The sequence below is a fragment of the Scyliorhinus torazame genome, chromosome 3 (genome assembly GCF_047496885.1).
Source record: "Scyliorhinus torazame isolate Kashiwa2021f chromosome 3, sScyTor2.1, whole genome shotgun sequence".
Taxonomy (NCBI): domain Eukaryota; kingdom Metazoa; phylum Chordata; class Chondrichthyes; order Carcharhiniformes; family Scyliorhinidae; genus Scyliorhinus; species Scyliorhinus torazame.
In genome coordinates, this window is record NC_092709.1 from 74664682 (window position 1) to 74677822 (window position 13141).

A 13141-nucleotide genomic window follows, 5' to 3' on the forward strand; every position below is an offset into this window, starting at 1 on the left:
ATTAAAAGTTTAAAAAATGTTTTTGGGGTTATCAGTTTTAAAAATGTCTATCCCTGATTAATAATGTCAAAAGTACTTACCTTTATGAAGTCTTCTATATCCTCCGAATTCCCGAAGCACTTTAAAGGCAATAAATTACTTTTGAAGTGTAGCCACTGTTGTAAATTAAAGATATGTAGCTATCAATATGCAGACAGAAAGCTATCAGTAGTAGCAATAGGATGGCTGGCCTGCTCATTGTTTTCTGTTGAGTTGCTTAAGGGATACAATTTGACCAGGACGTTGAGTGAACTCATTTGATTGTCAAGCAGTGCCATGCAGCATTTTGTATCCACATGAAGGGCAGACGCAGCTTCAGTTTAATGTCTGCAACGTTCTCTCAGTATGTCAGTGAAGTTTCAAACGAGATGATGTATTGAAGTTTTGGAGGGGAGTGAAAGAATGTATTGCAATGAACATAGACGTGATGTGAAGAATGGTTGGGATTCAGGTAGCCTATGTGTACTTCTGAGTTTGGGGTTTCTGTGTATGACCTACTATTTTTAAAATTTTGTAGCAGAGGACCAAATTCACCGAACCTGGGGCACGATTCTCTGCTCCCCGCCTGGGTCGGCAAATTTTCCCGTGGCGCCGATCCGACGCCATCCCGTGATTCACAGAAGCGGCCGGATCGGCACAATCGCGTTTTGCGCGGCGCGGTCCAGTGAATCACCCGAGACAGCCAAAATGGCGATTCACCGGTACCCCCGCGATTCTCAGGGCTGGATGGGCCGAGCGGCCTGCCAAAACGGCGGGTTCCCCCCGGCGCCGTCCACACCTGGTCGCTGCCAGCGGGAACGCTGGGGGCGGGGAGGAGGGATCCTTCACTGTGGGGGGGCCTCAAATGTGGTCTGGCCCGCGATCGGTGCCCACCGATCGTCGGGCCTGCCTCTCTGAAGGCAGACCTCCTTTTTTCCGCGGCGCTGGCCTCGTCATGTATGCGCCGCCGCCTTTACGCGGTGCCAAGGCCTGGCGCGCGTAAATGACAGGGCGCCGCTCCTAGCCCATTTTCGGACCCTGAATCGGTCGGGATAGGGGCCGTTTCGCGCCGTCGTGAACCTCGACGGCATTCACGACAGCGCGAACACTCTGTCTCCATTTCAGAGAATCGCGCCCTAGGTACTCACGCTGGAACTGAATTGCATGTGATTCCCTTAAACACAGATGACTGGTATTCTCTTTCCCCCCAAAAGGAAGAAATTCCTAATTCTTGCCCACGCCCCTCCCAACAGAGACCCCCTAAGTAAGGCAATGCCCTCAAATTTCCTTTTAATTTGCTTTTTAATTTTTCCAATTAAGGGGCAATTTAGCATGGCTAATCTACCTACCTTGCACATCTTTGGGTTGTGGGGGTGAGACCCACACAGACACAGGGAGAATGTGCAAACTTTCTTTGTTCGACGTGGACGGTGACCAGGGGCCAGATTCGAACCATGGTCTTTGGCCCCGTGAAGCAGCAGTGCTAGCCACTGCATCACTGTGCTGCCCCGAGGCCACCTAAATAAGAAGACTCCCATAGACCCCTAAATAAGGAGACTCCTTAAATAAGGAGACCCCACACAGACCCCCTAAATAAAGAGACTCCCCTAAATAAATAGACTCCCCGAAATAAGGAGACCCCCCCCCACAAACCCCCTAAATAAAGAGACACCCTAAAGACCCCTTAAGTAAGGAGATACGCACCAGTGACCCCCTAAATAAAGTGACTCCCAACCCAAAGACCCCCCACATAAAAGAGTCCCCTGTCAGGAAGCTCCCCAGAAAAGAAAGCCCTGTCAGAAGCTCCCCCCCCCCCCCCCCTCAAAATGATACCCCTGTCAGGAAGCTCTCTCTCTCCTACCCTCCCCCCCCACCCGAAAAGACACCCCTCTCAGGAAGCTAGAGAACAGTCCAGACAGAGCAAGTGACAAAAATTACTGTTGTAACAAAATCTGGGCAAAACACCTGCTGGCTCAGACACAGAAAGTACCACGTGTCAAATCCTGAAAAGAGAAATCAGTCATTTGTATTTAAACCCCTCAGATCCTTGAGCTGCAAGTCATTCATTTATTTCCCTTACTAGGCTGTGATTGACAGCTTCCACCCACACACAAGCTGTCAGCTTTACCATAGAATCCCTACATTGCGGAAGGAGGCCATTCAGTCCATCAAGTCTGCACTGACCCTCTGAAAGAGCAACTTACCTAGGTCCATTCCCCACCCTATCCATGTAACCCCATCTAACCTTCACATCTTTGGACACTAAGGGGAAATTTAGCATGGCCAATCCACATCTTTGGACTCTGGGAGGAAACCGAAGCACCTGGAGGAAACCCACGCAGATATGGGGAGAAAGTGCAAAATCCACACACAGTCACCCAAGGCCGGAATTGAACCGGGGTCCCTGGTGTTGTGAGGCAGCAGTGCTAATCAACTGTGCCACCGTGCTGCCCCGCTTGCTCCATTCATCTTCCTTCTTGGCTGAGTAACTCTAAAGGACTCTAACTGCGATGTTTATAAACATCAATCTTTGATTGACACGTTCCAGCCCACTTTAAACATAATTAACTGCTTTCCAATCACCTCCTTTCACGCTTGAGTGATTTTGAAGTGGTCAGCTGGAAATTGACAGTACTTAATTCTCCCGCTGGCGCACGGGCACAAACCTCTATCCCGACAGCAATGGGGGACTCGCATGGGTGCTGGTCCCCTTTTCTCCCAAACGCTGGATTCTCTGCCTCACAGGACCTCCGCTACCGGTGGTGGCGCAAGGCGGGGAATTACACCCTCTATTTATTTCTGATCGGGTCTCCACTCCAAACCTTCTGGGTTTGAAAAGTGCTTCCTGTCTATGCAAAAATGCTATTCATTCATTGGTCTGAACGCAGCAACCTGGAAGCAACTTTTCTAATCCTGAAGTTTCAAACACTCAGAATGCAAACTAGAGTTAAAACCATGGGTCAGATTGAACGAGTTCGCAGGCTGGATTTGACCCACCAGTAACTTTTTGAACACCCAAGGGTGGGGTTTTCCTCCCTGGCCACAGTGTGTTCTGCAGCGGTGGAGAGCGGCTCACCAGGATCTTCTGGTCATACCGTTGTCAACTGTTTCCTGTTGTGCATCATCGGCAGGACCAGAAGATCTCACCAGCATGTATAGTCAGAAAATCCTGCCACTAATCAATCACCTAATACTCTGTATATATCTCCAACAATTTTTTTTATTTGCTCTTCCAACCTGTGCATTTGAAAGATGGCTACATGCATCTGCTCAAGGGAGGGTGTTATTAGTTATTGTGTTGTGCCAGGGTTGCAAGACTGTGGCTTGAGCATTGGTGTTGGGAATGAAAAATTAATTTACAGGGATATTGTTTTCAGAAAATACAAGGAGATAATTGCTTTAAATGGTAATATATTTAACTCCAGCCAAGTTGTGGAAATAGATATTTAATTTTGTGACATTGACATTGTGACAGTTCAGTTTTTTTCTTCAGTGGAATTCCCTGGACATTTGGTAGAATGCTCTGGATATGTAGCACTCCTGTTTAGATTGCCAAAGGAATTTTTTTTTAATGCTAATAATAAAGTTAGGCAGAGCTTTGTAATTCTTTGGGAAAAGTGGTGCACATCCTTAGACAGAGTGAACGTTGATAAGCTCAATTATCCTTTCTAGGACTCAACGTGAGTTATTCAGTCGGTCCAAGTACCTGAAGAGGCATGATTGTACATAAATTGGCTTTTTTTGAATAAACGTATAAAATGTTACTATCGTGCAACACAGAAGCACATGTACAAAACGTAATGCTTATCTTGCATTTTGTTTTGCAGCAACGATCGACTGTTGCTTCTTGCATGCATAGGCAGGAGACTGTGGAATGCCTGAAGAAATTCAACGCCAGAAGAAAGCTTAAGGTCAGACATCATTCCACTCTCTTCCCTTGGCCTGAAGATATAATCCTCATTCTAATTTTAGATGTCCTTTGGTTTTCATATGAAATGTATTATTTTATACACAGAGCTCAAACCGGAAAATATTGTTGCGAGTGTAATGATATGTATATAGGTACGCCAGTGAAGGGTTAATTATTACATCCCAGTGTAATTCAAACACTAGAGGGCACCATCAGTTCCCAGTATAAATATCAGACCTCGGGGAATGCTGGGTAGCTAGCAAAGGAGAAGTATTGATCACAGCATGAGGAGTAGTTTAGATTAGAGAGAGAGTTAACACAAGGTCATCATTAGTTAATACTAGATTATAGATTACTGCTAGACAGAGTCAACCTTACTTTATTAGTAGTTAGAGCTCAGTAATGTGTGCAAACTTTATTTAATTAATCGTTGTTCAATAAATTAGTTTTGCTTCAATCTAAAGATTGGTGGTTTCTTTATCATCAACTCATCAGACCATTCTGGATCACAAGGCAAAGAGTAACGACAAAGTGTAATATAACAGAGAGTATCTTGTGACATCAAGGCTTGTGGGAGTGGGGTGGTGTTGGGTAGCAGAGCGTGATTGGAAGAAGCATTAGTTTACTGGTGGGTGCATATGTTGTAGCAGAATAAGGTGTTCCATAAGGATGCATCATGTACCTACCTGCAAATTAAAACCTACAATTAACTTCTGTAATTTACAGTTCTTCACATGCAGCACAAAGTTCCGATTTCACAATCATGTCTGCCACTTTTGCTGCTCGGCGAGGACAAAAGATGTTTACAGCTAGCCAGAGATGCCTAAACACTGCTGCTTATTACTTTAAATAGAGAGCTCTAGCTGGTGAGAAGGTGGATTACAGTTCCATGAAAAAGAGTGGTTTCAGTCACACTAGTTTAATCATTCTGTATTTTTCTTTACCTTGCATATTTAAACATTGCAGGCATTAAATTGACTAACCGCACATAAATGAGATTAACCGTTGTCTAGGCATGTTTAAGGGAAGTCCACCACCTTTGCAGATTGTTAGTAGCACTGTCAGACACTGTGCTGTTGCAGGCAGCATGTTAAATTCATTGTGCCTGCTGTTTTCAATGACTGCTACTTGCTGCCAATGTACCTGTGCCATTCACTGACTGCATGCATCAGCGGGTGGCCTGGCATTGTGAGTGGCTCCGGCCTGCCCCTCTTTAAGGGGAGATATACTGTGGCTGCAAGAAGTGGTGCGAGTCTTTTTTTCAAGTTGAGTGGGGTCAGTGATAATTTGAGACCGGCTGCTCATGCAAGAGAACAAACAAAAAGGTTTCTGATAATGCACCAGATGTCTTGTTTCAAGATGTGGAAAGAGGAAAAACTTTCTGCATCCATAATGGCAGATATCTGTTCAGAAAGCAGAATGAAAAAGAAACAGTGAAGGTCAATGTTAGGAGTATTGCACCAAGAACAATGATCCCATGACATGAGAAGTTTAATGATTTGATATGAGTTGTCAAGGTGAGTAGCTTCAGCTTCAAATGCCAGATATACCAGCTGTACCACAAGTTCTGCCCACTGCTGTATTCACTACACCCTATCACTCAATTAATAACAATCTTAATCAGGCCGCAACTCTTCAATTCATATGATTTACCTCATACTTACTTAGCAGCTTTGCAAGCTTTATACTCACAATGGTACACAATGTGGCAGCTATTCAACATCACAGCCATCTCATCCACTTCTACCTCTCTTGAGGAGAAGGTAGTACAGAACAGAACACAGCAGAAAAGAATTGGAGGAGGATAAGCACACTTGAATTTTTTAACCCCCAGCGAAGAGTCAATGCTGGTCAACATGAGAGTATCTACATACCTAATCTTCCTTCTCATCCCATTTCTCCCTCATCTTCTGAATCTCAAGTTTCAGATATTCTAAGCACGCGCTTCATACTTTCTCCTCTTCCTTCACCACAACTCAATCTTTGTATCTTTTTCCGATGCCCGTGAGTCAGAATTTTCCCAGTCAGCGAACACAATCTTACATTCAGTCAGCAGTTCAGAGACTGATGCTGCATGTATGTTAGAGACAAGGATAGAGGAGGGATCTTAAAATAGCGCAACATTGGATACAAGTGAAGTGACAGGGGCCAACTAACCAGAGGACAAAGTTACCTGTTAGCTCTGCTGCAGAGGAGTCAGATGAGGACTTCAGTGGGCCAAGCTTTAGAAGACGACTGATGGTTGTGCATACCCAAATATTTGGATGTTTGGGGTACTAGACAATCTACTGTTAAAGCCTACATTCAATATTTATTGAGCATGAACAGCCTGGCACCAGCTTAGCACAGGATTCTGTGCAAAGTTTGAAGCCCATTCTTTCCTCATGCAACAGATGGTCACTTCCAATAACATATCCATGGAACAGACCATTTTGCAGCGCCTTTTGATCCAATGTCAAAGATGCATTGCAGTATGAGAAGGAACATGGCAGTGGTATGAGATGGAGCAACGGTAATTAGATACCATTCTCTGTAGCCATGACAAGGAGTTCCAAAGGATTGTGTTACCTGCCCAGTACTATAGTTAAAGATACCTCATTATGGCTGGAGAAGAAATTGGAGTGGGAAGGATCCAGTTGTCATGGCCTACGTAGAAAACAATCATAGAATCCCTATAGTGTAGAAGGAGGCCATTCGGCCCACCAAGTCTGCACTGACCCTCTGACAGAGGACCCTACCTAGACCCACTCTCCCGCCCTATCTCCAGAACCCCACCTAACTTACATATCTTTGGACTGTGGGAGGAAACCGAAACACCGGAGGAAACCCACGCAGCCACGGGGTGAACGTGTAAACTCACAGATATTCACCCAAGGCTGGAATTGAACCTGGGTCCCTGACACTGTGAGGCAGCAGTGCTAACCACTGTGCCACAATGCTGCCCGCAGATGGTGTGGATAGAACAAAGAAGGAGGTTCTGCTGAAAGAGTTTGATGAGCTTTGGGTCCAAATTAAAATACAGAAACTCAAAAGTTATCTGGATTGCAACCTGAGCATGGTGAAATTGACACACAATCAGACAGATTGGCTGAAAAGAGTGGTGTGGGAGACAGGGGTTTTCATGCATGGGGCACTGGCATTAATACTAGAAAAGAAGGAGCTATTCCATTGGGTTAAACTGGGCTGGGTATGGTGTCCTGGTGAATCATAGAAAGGATTTAGATACTGCTTTAAACTTAGAGTCCACTGAGGGGAACGGACCTGGGTGTCCTAGTGCATGAGTCGCAAAAAGTTGATTTACAGATGCAACAGGTGATTAAGAAGGCAAATGGAGTTTTGTCCTTCATTGCTAGCGGGATGGAGTTTAAGACTAGGGAGGTTATGCTGCACCTGTATAAGGTGTTAGTGAGGCCACACCTGTAGTATTGTGTTCAATTTTGGTCTACTTACCTGAGAAGGGATGTACTGGCGCTGGAGGGTGCGTAGAGCAAATTCACTAGGTTAATCCCAGAGTTGAGGGGGTTGGATTACGAGGAGAGGTTGAGTAGACTGGGACGGTACTCGTTGGAATTTAGAAGGATGCGGGGGGATCTTATACAAACATATAAAATTATGAAGGGAATAGATAGGTTAGATGCGAGCAGGTTGTTTCCACTGGCGGGTGAAAGCAGAACTAGGGGGCATAGCCTCAAAATAAGGGGAAGTAGATTTAGGACTGAGCTTAGGAGGAACTTCTTCACCCAAACGGTTGTGAATCTATGGAATTCCCTGCCCAGTGAAGCAGTTGAGGCTCCTTCATTAAATAAAGATAGATAGTTTTTTGAAGAATAAAGTGTGTTCAGGCGGGAAAGTGGAGCTAAGTCCACAAAAGATCAGCCATGACCTCATTGAATGGCGGAGCAGGCTCGAAGGGCCCAATGGCCTACTCCTGCACCTAGTTCTTATGTTTCAAAAGGCTGCACCAGCATATCTTAGGCAAAGCTGAATTTCTTCATCAATACAGCAATTTTCTGGCAGCCTAATGTCGCTTTAAATTACCACTGGCATAGTGCCACCTCCCATGACAAGAACAACACTGTGGGTGTATTTCTTGATTAATAAGAGGATCAGGGGTTATGGGAAGAAGCAGGAGAATGGGGTTGAGAAACATATCGGCCCTGACTGAATGATTCAGCAGACTCAGTGGGCTGAGTGGCCTAATTCTGCTCCTATGTCTTATGGTCTTACACCACATGGACTACAGCAGTTCAAGAAGTCAGCTCATGATCAACTTCTCAAGGCAATTAGGGGTAGACAAATGCTGGCTTTGCCAGCAACACTCACATCCTATGAACAAACGAAGAAAAACAGTTCAGCTTCCCATGAGATCTCTTCCATTTGTCTGATAGTGCATGTAATGTTTCAAGCTGGAGAATGTTGTCCGGCTCTTGTGAACATGGTGCACCGATTCCTTTGCATGAAGATTGAATAATATTGAGGAAATCTCACAGTTGAATGTCTGCCAAGCAGCATGGGAGAATTGTGGTAAGAGATGTGAGGGTAACAGTCTGTTAAAGTGAATGAAAGGGTTTTAAGTTTGTGCATGTAAGCAATTGTTGTTCAGATCAGAGAGCTAGGTAACCATAGCATAAAATTCCCTGTTACAGTCCCTCTTTAAAAAAGTGTGAAAGTTAACTGTGCAAGTGTTTTTTTAAATGGCACCAAAACTGGGCAAGCAAGAAAAAAAGCAGTGTTGTGGTGTTGTCTTAGCTACACTGGTATGCTGATTGAATGTCTTACAGCACTGATCCGCAATCTTGTAAGTGAATATTGGCATTCACTGTTACTGCCATCTTCTGACATTTCTGCCAAGGATGTCCAGAAGTTTGTTTCTCCTTGTGCCAAATTCCTTGGAGGATTTGCAGGCCTGATTTTCAAAAATTATATCATCGTCATCTGTACCAATGGGCCACACCATGCTTCTTTGTTAGGCTGTGCATATCCATTGCTCTCATGCTTGACATTCCAGAAAAGTGTCAGAAAAATATTAGACATGCTGGTTAGCTGAGAAGCATTTAGGTGTGCCAAGCACCACTCTTTCCTATCTGATTATCCTCCACTGTGCTGTTCAATTGTGCAGACTAAACTATCTCATTAAAGACTGCCATCTAATTTCTATCCTCTTTAGCAGATTGTACCTGCTTCACACAGGTTTTACACTAATCTCTGAATGAGTAAGATAATGAGACTTTAGTGTAAATACATCTTCTGATCACCAGCATGCACAAATCTATTTCCATTGGTGTATAGTTTCCCAAATGTAAGTTCAGCAAAGGGTATTGTTGCATGTTACTACAGTAAAATCACAATAAGTAAAATCTCAGGAGAACCGCCTCCACATTTGTGTTTAGTGGAGCGGTAATAACTGAGGAGGCCCCATTCTCTCATAGTATGTTTCTATGTAACCTGATATGCCTACAGATGTGGTCCATGTCAAAAAAAACAATTCAAATGCCAAATGATAATGCAGTAAATGTATGTCTTTATTCAATTTGTTCACACCTTACAATACCTGACTTTGCAATGAAAGAGGTTGATAGTTAGCTGTGGAAAAACTCATAATCTTTTTCTGCTTAATGTGCTGTTTTCAGATGTGTCAATACAGTCCGCCTTGTCTTCAATGCAGTCAAACATGTTGTCGGTGTTTTCGCGCTGCAGTGCAAAATCCTGGAGCATCTCTGCAGCCTTTGCAGCACTGGCTAGGGTAACAGGCAGGCGGACAATCATCAGACTCAGGGACATCCAACTCCTCAGGCTTTGCGGTTGAGGAGCGTATTGCATGTAAGATGGCACCATCTGTCAGTTCTGTCATGCATTGTCTACCACCGCGTAAGCTTCCATGGTTGTCTGAGCTGGAATTTCCATGTTGGCCCCCGTGGCTGAACAAGAAAAGGTGTCTTTTGATTGGGTTGACCCTGATCTTCCTCCTCGTCTTCTACAGTCGTAACATGTTTGAACCCTGCATGGTGGAAGCAGTTGTCAATTGTGGCTTCCGTTACCATCTTGCATGCCTTTTATGATGAATGTGTCCTCTAGTAATGTTGGATTGTACTCCTGCTTCTGATTGATGGCCTCGATAACCTGAGAGTGGGTTTTCAGGCCCCTAATCACCTTGTGATGCATTGGCTGCAGCTTGCCAATGGTGTTGGGAGGAAAGAACATCAGCTTGATGTTCTTCAAGTTAGTGATGTTGGGTTGCACAGAGTAATTGTCTGTAATGATGAAATGAAATGAAAATCGCTTATTGTCACAAGTAGGCTTCAAATGAAGTTACTGTGAAAAGCCCCTAGTCACCACATTCCGATGCCTGTTCGGGGAGGCTGGTACAGGAATTGAACCGTGCTGCTGGCCTGCCTTGGTCTGCTTTAAAAGCCAGCTATTTAGCCCTGTGCTTGGCAATCTTCCTTTTCTTTCATTGATACGTTTTGTCCACTTCCTTGATCCTCACCTCGAAAATGCAAGAGGTCATCCAGGCGGTTTTGTTAGCCCCGTATTGCGTGGATGACGAGCTGACATTCACGAAGCAATTTGGCTTTGTGGACTTTCCTATCACAAGAAGCGGCAGTTTTTCAGTTCTATTGATGCTGGCGCAGACCATAGTACTGAGACAGGTCTTGCTCTTTCCACCATTTCTCGTTTCACCGCTAATCAAAAAGTGGTCTTGCAAAAAATGCACCTGGCGCGCACTCATTCAAGACATGGTTGAGACCATTTTGAAGCCAATCATCTGTCATTGCTACCGTAACCACTGCACCCTCACCACCTATCACTCGGAAGACGATGATGTGCCTTGTCCTGAATCAGTCCAGCTATCTGTCACTGCAGGTGAGCTTGTGGCACAGCTTCTTTTTTTTGCCAGGGTGACTCCCCTTTCCTGTAGGATTGGATCAGAACTGAGATAATTCTCAGCTCGAGCTGCTTTGAACCAGATTAGCAGAGCTTCAACACAGGTATAGGCAGCTCTTCTCATCCTCTTCCTTGCTGGAGAGTATGCCTGATTTTCGAACTGTTCCAAGATGTTCATCTTTTGCTTTATAATTGTGGATAAACCTGATTGCAGAATCTTCCACTCCTCTGCAATGTCCGTTTTCCATTTCATGCCAGTTTCCCAATTGGTGTACCAATGTCCCCTTCCTTCTGGTTAACGATACTTTTACATTTCTCAGAGGTTCCGCCATAGTCACAGGTTTGCATCTTCTTTGACAGGAAGATCTCAATGTCAAATGATGGTAGCCCAACGATTCATGATTTTGTGCTCTTGTGTCATCTAACTCGGCTCTGATTGGTTGGCATGGTCATATGACATGTTCGGCTAATCCACTAATTCCAGTGTGGAATTTCAGCTTATCACCGGCATCATTCTATGTGATCTGCTATTCTGCCGCCAGAAATGGTTAACAATTTAGACATAACTGGAATTTCATGTTATCTGAATTTGACTCATCAAGATTTCACTGCAAAATTTTTGCATGATCAAAACTTTCACTGACATATGCACATACATGACATGAAATGGCTAAAATGTCAACTAGAGTTTTTAAACATCTGCCTGTAAGCAGTGTCCAAACATCGATGCATTGATATATTATTGTTTTTGTACACAAGATCATCCTTGCCAGAAGTTGTTCCTCATTTTTGTTTTCTTTAACTTTTCTAGGGGGCTATTCTCACAACAATGCTGGCCACAAGAAACTTCTCGGGTATGTGTGCAAATGGTGCTGTTTGTGCATCCTTTGTCTATATATTAATGCACAGAAATTTTTTTAAATCCATCTTGGCATTTGAACAGCATTTGTGGTAGAATGGGACCAGCAATTTAGCTCCCTTCTCTCTCCACAGATGCTGTCAGACCTGCTGCGATTGTCCAGTGTTGTCTGTTTTAATTTGTGTTCTAATTATACATGATTGCTTGTTATGGTTATGTAATAATCTCTTGTGGCAATTGGTATAACTGTCAGGAGCACAAATATCAATGTCAATTTGATCAGTGTAGCAATAAGTAATTTGCAATTGTCAGTGTGATGTGGAGAGCACGTTGGCCCAGAATTTGTGGTTATAATGAAGCTGAAACTATCAGCGCACGCCGTCATGACTGTGAAACTTGGTGTGTATTACACTAAGACAAACGTGTGTTCAGCTGCAGGCAGCCATTTTATTTACATCTCAGAGAATGTCAAAATGCTCAGATTCTGTGATATACTACACTCCCTCCCACTTTCAAAAAGCTTATACAGGGGACATTAAATTGTAAAATGGTACATGTACATAATTTCCCAGAATACAGTATGACCAGCAACGTCAACAAAACCTGAAAATTTAACAGGTTTGGTTGCTTTTCTGTTTCAACTGTAATCCGCAACCGAAACCTATTTAATGCGTACTGCTGGAATAATTTAAATGCAAATCATTGTTTGACAAGAAACAATGAAACAGACAATTTATTTCTTCCTTCCTACATGGTTTCAATGAATTTATCTGGATTTGTTCTCTTTCTAGCTGGGTATCTGCTTCCATTTCCATTAGCTTGACTCCCCAACATTTCTTTTTTAAAATAAATTTAAAGTATCCAATTCTTTTTTTTTCCAATTAAGGGACAATTTAGCATGACCTATCCACCTACCTTGCACATTTTTGTGTTGTGGGGATGAGACCCACGCAGACATGGGGAGAATGTGCAAACTCCACACGGACAGTAACACGGGGCCGGGATCGAACCTAGGTCCTCGGTGCTGTAAGGCAGTAGTGCTAACCACTGCGCCACCGTGCCGCCCAACTCCCAACATTTCTTTTTAAAAAAATATTTTTTATTAAGGTTTTTTAACAACACAATTTTTTCCCCTTACAAACAATAACCCCCCCCCCCCCATAACAAAATAACGCAAAATCTCCCTGAGCAAGATATATACATGGCAAGATGGTATATTTACATAGCTTTATACACTGGCTCTTGGCCGCACGTACCGTTTCTCCCCACCCTCCATGCCATCTCCCGCTCGTCCATCCCCTCAAACAATCTCTCGTTTCCCCCCCCCCCCCCCCCCAGGGTTGCTGCTGCTGCTGACCGACCTTCTTCTAACGCTCCGCGAGATATTCTAGGAACGGTTGCCACCGCCTGTAAAACCCCTGTGCAGACCTTCTCAAAGCAAACTTAATTCTCTCCAATTTTATGAACCC

The 13141-nt window shown here is 44.0% G+C and overlaps 1 protein-coding gene across 37 annotated transcripts in view; it reads left to right on the plus strand.

Annotated features, from left to right (window-relative positions):
• LOC140408518 (calcium/calmodulin-dependent protein kinase type II subunit delta) overlaps positions 1-13141 on the plus strand; it is a 489119-nt gene that overhangs the window by 373856 nt on the left and 102122 nt on the right. For all 37 annotated transcript variants that reach the window (XM_072495808.1, XM_072495809.1, XM_072495811.1 and 34 more), the window contains exons 11-12: positions 3846-3929; positions 11625-11667. In XM_072495808.1, the coding sequence (XP_072351909.1) occupies positions 3846-3929; positions 11625-11667 (127 nt within the window). The remainder of the gene's footprint in view (positions 1-3845; positions 3930-11624; positions 11668-13141) is intronic.